At 55.5% G+C, this 6,554-nt stretch overlaps 1 protein-coding gene across 1 annotated transcript; it reads left to right on the forward strand.

Annotated features, from left to right (window-relative positions):
• Positions 1 to 548: 548 nt before the first annotated feature.
• sufB (iron-sulfur cluster assembly protein) lies at positions 549 to 6,241 on the forward strand (the record flags this gene model as incomplete). The annotated part of the gene is made up of 9 exons (XM_002952452.1): positions 549 to 1,292; positions 2,162 to 2,239; positions 2,601 to 2,663; positions 2,971 to 3,057; positions 3,556 to 3,723; positions 4,320 to 4,427; positions 4,922 to 5,128; positions 5,519 to 5,656; positions 6,161 to 6,241. Exons 1-9 carry the CDS (start codon positions 615 to 617, stop codon positions 6,239 to 6,241), a joined length of 1,608 nt encoding a protein of 535 aa, XP_002952498.1. The 5' UTR covers positions 549 to 614.
• Between the last annotated feature and the right edge of the window lie 313 nt (positions 6,242 to 6,554).

Consider the following 6,554-nt stretch of genomic DNA (forward strand, 5'->3'; position numbering starts at 1 on the left):
ATAATGTTGTTCATAACTAAAGTGTGACAAGGTTGCATTATGGTGAACGGTAGGGCTATACCTTGGCACGGAAAGGGGGGTCTAACCCCGTCAAGAAGCACCTGGCGACATTAACAACGACGGATGAATGATTTCATAACGTGACTGTCCTATTGCCTGCCTTTCAGGACAGCAAGGCAACATGCTTTCTCTTCTGCCACCTTTCGTCCCTTTTGTCAAGTCATATCAAGCCACAATTTCATGGCCTGCGAATTACCCTACTCATGCTTAAGGTAGAGTCAAACGACTACTTTTCGCCTGAAAACTCTCGTTTGGATTGTTTACATATTAGCCACCAAAAGTCCGATGTAGACGAGTAGCGGAATGAGCATGCGATGAAGGAATGAAGAGTCATTGCCCCACACTCCAGCATGCTAGAAAGAAGAATCACAGCCTCATATCCCATGGCAGGCATAAAAGCGCCGAGACCCGCTCCGAAACCGTGAGTGTTTCCTCTAGTTGCCTCCTTTCGAACTTACACGTTTGGTACACTTGTTCAGACTGTAAGTCTGATAAGGTTTTGCAAAAGTGCACCGGATTGATTCGAGCAGATTTGTTTGCGCCTGTAATCGACTATGGTTTCACTACTCCCTAGTCGCACCTGCTCGGGTGCTAGCACTAGCGAATGCGGGCGTCGCAACGCAGCTACTGTGTCTTGTGGCATCCGCACATCCTATCGCTCACAGCCGCATCAACGTGCTATGTCTTGCCGCACAGCAATGATTGAAGACACACAGTTATCTGACGAGAAGCGTGATATTCAGAAAATTTTGGATCGACCCTACAAATATGGCTTCAAGACCATAATTGAGTCGGACACCTTTCCGAAGGGGCTAAACGAGGACGTCGTGCGCGCAATTTCTGCCAAAAAGGGAGAACCTGAATGGATGCTTGAGTTCCGCTTGAAGGCGTACCGGAAGTGGCTGACGATGGAGGAGCCTAAATGGTCAGACAACGCGTACCCTGAAATTGACTACCAGGACGTAAGCTACTACTCTGAGCCTAAAGTGAAGGAGAAGCTGAAGAGCTTGGAAGAGGTGGATCCGGAGCTGCTAAAGACCTTCGAGAAGCTTGGCATTCCGCTTAACGAGCAAAAACGGTTGGCCAACGTTGCAGTCGACGCCGTGTTTGACTCAGTTTCCATTGCCACGACTTTTAAGGAAGATCTTAAGAAACACGGCGTCATCTTCTGTTCCATCTCAGAGGCGCTCAAGGAGTACCCGGACCTCGTGAAGAAGTACATGGGCAGCGTGGTAAGGCCCCCGACCTAAACATCCACGGCGTCCTTTCACCCTGTTCTACCCCACCTTACCCTGCACAACACACTTTTCCAAACGCATTCCTATTTGCCACTCGGGCGCTTTCTGTGAGGGCACAGCCGCCTTATACACACGGTATGGCTGATGGCCCATCAGGAATGGGCAATCACCGGCTGCAAGGGGAACAGGAGGCAGCGTCAACCACCGCAGATGGGGGCAGAAGAAGTGGCAGCGTTGGCCAGGCGGGCAGTGCGGCCGGCGCCCTGAGCCCGCAAGTAGTAGAAGCCATAGCATCAGCGATCCCCGTGGTGGCTTGAGATAGTATCTAGCCATGTGTTACCACATAGTGGTTGGTGTCGTGTACCCGAGTTCATATATGTCCTGAAATTTTGCTTTTGGGTTGCGGTTGGAAGCCGGCAGTGGGGCCGCCACTACTTGCGTGATCGACCCGTTTTCCTGCTTTCCCGTCTCTTCGGACGCACTGGCGGTCTGGGCCAGGTTCATGTTGCTTTTTGTGTCCAGGTGCATCTGGTGTTGCCTGTATCCAACTTCCACCCTTCTGCCATAGCCGCCATGCACCGTGTTTTGGCACCAGCCTGTGGCTGAGCAGGCTCTAACCTTGCGCCATCTCCAGCCCGGCTCACCTGTTCAGACACATCATCGAAGCGACTTGATACTTTCACTGAATGCCACTCTTCCTAAAGTTGTAGCTGTTCTTATACTACTCATGCGTGTTGCTCCGGATGTAGCGAAGTTTGCCTCGACTATTCCTTGGTCCCATGGCCCCACCACATCGGCATCGCACTCCGTGCGCTGTTCCGTATAAAAGAGCAATTCCCCCCAACCATTTCCCCCTCCCGCAGGTTCCAGTGGGCGATAACTACTTCGCTGCTCTGAACTCGGCGGTGTTCAGCGATGGCTCTTTTGTGTTTGTTCCAAAGGTACAGGTCCTGCCCTCGTGGCGCCCCCGGATCCTTGCTTTGAATTTGCAATGCTGTGCTTGCCATGGTCTGCTAGCATAATGATATTTCGATGGACTAGGGACTAGGGGCTGTGCGCTTAGGGATTAGAGGGAAAGGGGTTGGAACCCTAGGGCAGCACGGAGGGGATTTAGTCGTTGCTTAGATAAGATCCACAGAAGAGACGAGGAGTGGCTCATCCTTTCTTTCCCACTCCATGGCGGGTACATGTGCAGCATGTTACGTATAATTTCCCCTCCCCTTCTTTCCCCCGGACCCCACAAGCACAAGGCCGATATTGACGTTAATGGCGCGCCTCTTTCTTTGCTGTACTCCTACCCAGGGTGTAAAGTGTCCCATGGAGCTTTCCACGTACTTCCGAATCAACGCCAGTGAGACCGGCCAGGTGGGGCCCGGGGGGAGCGCGTGGGCCACTCTCGCGTCAAACCCATAGACGAACAGGCGGAGTGGTCAGCGGAGGTCACCTAGTCATTGCACACTTTTATATTACCGCGTCCATCGCCTGCCTTGTACGAGGCAAGGCATTCGGGGTATGGCTTGAAGCTGTCGGGCAATGAGTTGGGATCTCACATGTGGTGAGTCCAGTTGAGTTGGCTGTGCTGGAGCATATGCCGTCCGGTTGCTTGTATATAAAGCGGTACGAATTACTGTTTACATGCGTATAACCCTGTCCCCGTTAATGCCCTGCGCAGTTTGAGAGGACGCTGATCGTGGCCGAGGAGGGCTCGTACGTGTCGTACCTGGAGGGCTGCACGGCCCCTGCCTACGACAGCAACCAGGTACGGAATGAGCCGACTATTTTCGGGGGTCCCAATAGCTTTCCTGGGTGGTTTAGACACCGGAGACATTCTGCGCAGCTTCTCGCACAGCAATCCGCCAGCCTCCGTGGCTGACAGGGGCATCGCAGCGGCATGAATGCTGAGATTGAGACTGCTGCTGTTAAGGGTTGCTGGGAGGTATGACGTTCTGGGCAGGGACGCGGGCTTAAGCGTATGAAGGGGCGGCTTCTCTACGTCCCGCACTCCTAGAAAACTTTACTTTGTGGAAGACAAAAAAAAGCTGATGCCGTATTCCGCGATTCTTAAGGGGGGGCTCGTGTTGACGGGAGGGCATCCTGGACACCGTTAAACGGGAGGGCATCCTGCGTACCGGTGTGCTCGTGGTGCCGTCCCTCCCCGTGATCCATCCTGACCTGCACCGCTGGTCCGCAGTGCCGCTGGGGGATATAGACCTCACCCCTCTCGTTGTGACCTCACCTTATACTTCTTCGTCTGCAGCTGCACGCCGCTGTTGTGGAGCTGTACTGCGAGAAGGATGCGGAGATCAAGTACAGTACCGTCCAGAACTGGTACGCCGGCGACGCCAACGGCAAGGGCGGCATCTATAACTTTGTCACGAAGCGCGGCATGTGCGCTGGGCCCAACTCCAAGATTAGCTGGACGCAGGTGCGGCGGCTTGCGCTAGGGGATGTGCCTACTGCTGTTCTGGTGTGTGCAGAGTGTGGTGTTGGTGGGAGGTCTCTCGGGAGGATAGGAGGGGCTCAACGGCCAGGGGGGGTCTTCAGCCTAATGATATGAGCCGCGATGAGGAAATTGTCGATGGTGGTACACGAATAACCTGTGCCTGCGTTGTGTGTGTGTGTGTGTGTGTTTAATTAACCTGAGCCGTGATGCGAGGACAGGCCGAAGTGGGTGCACGAATAACTGTACCGAAGTGAGCTCCGTAGTCCAGCGAGTTGTGAGCCTTTTCCGTAAGGATTTGTCGACATAGCTTGAAGTGACCAAGATGTAGAACAGAAGCCGTGATATCGAGAGCCCGTTGTATTGGACCAGTGTGCGTGTGTGTGTGTGTGTGTCTGTCTGTCTGTCGTCAGCTCCATCGCATTTAGGCCGAGTCCCCGTTCCGTGCCGCCATCACGCGTGGGGTTACCATGCATTCACTTCCGTTTCTGCTCTCAATGGATGGCGTCGATTTTCACTGGCGGCGAGGACGTCAAAACAACATCAGCCTTTCCGCTTTCTCGCCCTCGGTCCTTGTCAAGGTTGAAACGGGCTCGTCCATCACGTGGAAGTACCCCTCCGTCGTACTGGCGGGCGACAACAGCGTGGGCGAATTTTACAGCGTGGCGTTAACCAACAACTGTCAGCAGGTTGGTCGTGTGGGGGCATGGCTGCACGTTGACCCCACATCCGGTCTACATACCCGCGCCAGTGCCTCTCGTTTGCTCCGGCAGTAGAATTGCGTCTCTCCCACGTGCCTTCCATTTTCCCGCAGTCCTTGAGCAGGTTTACATCTTGCCTCTCCATCTATCTCTCCTCCACTTTCATGTGTGCGTTCAATTCCTTACCTTGCTGCGTGGTCGCCACAGTTCCATTCCCTGCTCCTCCTCCTCCTCTCACCCCTGGAACACCTGGATCCCTTTCCCGCGACACTGTCGGCCACGGCTGCACAACTTAATCCACCCCCTCTGGGCATCTGCAGTTAATGCCGCCTGCATTTCGTACTCGAGCTCCTTGCCCCCTTTTTTATAACCCCGCCCTCCTCTCCATCGAGACCTTGGCATTCGCTATCGTTCGGCGCACTTGGTTGGATTACCTTTTGTTTTCCCCCGCTGTGCCCTCTTTTCCCCCGCCCTGCTCCCAGGCCGACACGGGCACCAAGATGATCCACGTGGGTCGCAACACCCGCTCCCGCATCGTGTCCAAGGGCATATCCGCAGGCACCTCCCGCAACTGCTACCGCGGCCTGGTGCAGGTGATGCCCTCGGCCAAGGGCGCCCGCAACTTCTCGCAGTGCGACTCGATGCTCATCGGCGACCGAGCTGGGGCCAACACCTACCCCTACATCCAGGTGGGCACCTGCCTCGGGCGGGATGGCTCTGGCTGGAAGAGCTGGGAACGGGTGGGGTGGGAAAGACTCGGATGCTGGGGGGAAGGCTGGATTGACTGCAGAGGGCCATATGTAGGCGTGTGTGTATTGGTTGCGCAGGGGAGCCATTGCACCACGTGTAGCACTTAGCGTGTACCCAGATGGGGACATGCGCCGTGTCCTGACTCGAGAGCCGGTTCCGGTACTCGGTTCGTTGACCTCCGCTGCCTGCATCTGCATGCGTGCACGCCTGTTCGCGTGTGTCGGCTTGCGTTATTTGTCTGCTCGCCTGCCACGCCGCCTACGTACCTTCCTCCTGTTTATCCGACTTTCCTGCCTACCGATCTGCCTATCTGCCTGCTGCGTGTGCAGGTCCGCGAGCCGTCCGCAGTTGTGGAGCATGAAGCCTCCACCTCCAAGATTGGTGAGGACCAGCTCTTCTACTTCCAGCAGCGGGGCATCGACCCGGAGAAGGCGGTGGGAGCCATCATCAGCGGCTTCTGCAGGGAGGTGGGTCATCGGTTGCCGGAGCCGGGTCGGGCAATGTATTGGGTTGGATGATTGCGGGCTGGGTTTTGTGGGTGCTCTGGGTAATGTGGCTGCAACTGAGGTGGTGCAAGGAGGGATGGTGCTGCAGAAGAGAGAAAGTCCGGGCAGCTGTGCAGCGCGATAAGGGGTGCGGCGGACTGAGATGTTGGGGCGCGTGATAGGAATGCCTTGTTGTCCCCTTTATTCGGGCTCCCTTGTTTGGCTGGGTACATCGTGCATGGCATTTATGGCTCTGCAATCCCGCCGGCCCTTGCCTTGCACCTCTCTATGACTGCGACTGCGCCTTGGACGCCATCTTGTTGGGAACTGTGTTCGTTTCTTGTCCAACATGGCCCACGGCCTCTACCTCCGTCCTGTTACAGTATTCTCCTGTCTTCCACCGACGGCTTTGGGCCTTCGGCAGTTCGCCTGTCCAAGCCTTGGCACCGGTCAACCATATTCCCTCCTCCTCCTCTTCCTCCTCAGGTGTTCAACGAGCTTCCCTTGGAGTTCGCGGCCGAGGTCAACGAGCTGATGAGCCTCAAGCTGGAGGGAACCGTGGGGTAACTGAATGGATGGAGCGAGGCGCATGGAGCGGGAATGAAGCTGTGATGACTGGCTGTGGAATCTAACAGCTTTCGTTTACGGCTCACAACGACCGCTCCTGCAGCCGCTGAGATGATGGTGAAAGTGGAGGCAGAGGAGAAGACATCTTTGCGCCTGGATTTTTCTGTTTTGAGTTGCGTGGCTTACCACTCGGTCAAAGTTGCACGAGTTTGTTGCTACGTGTGGATTATGGTTGACGTGGGACCGGAGTCGCCGGCTGTCGGCCACATTACACTACACAGAAAAGCGTGGCGGCCATCTCCCTTGAGTTTTC

The sequence above is a fragment of the Volvox carteri genome (genome assembly GCF_000143455.1).
Source record: "Volvox carteri f. nagariensis unplaced genomic scaffold VOLCAscaffold_30, whole genome shotgun sequence".
Classification (NCBI taxonomy): Eukaryota; Viridiplantae; Chlorophyta; class Chlorophyceae; order Chlamydomonadales; family Volvocaceae; genus Volvox; species Volvox carteri.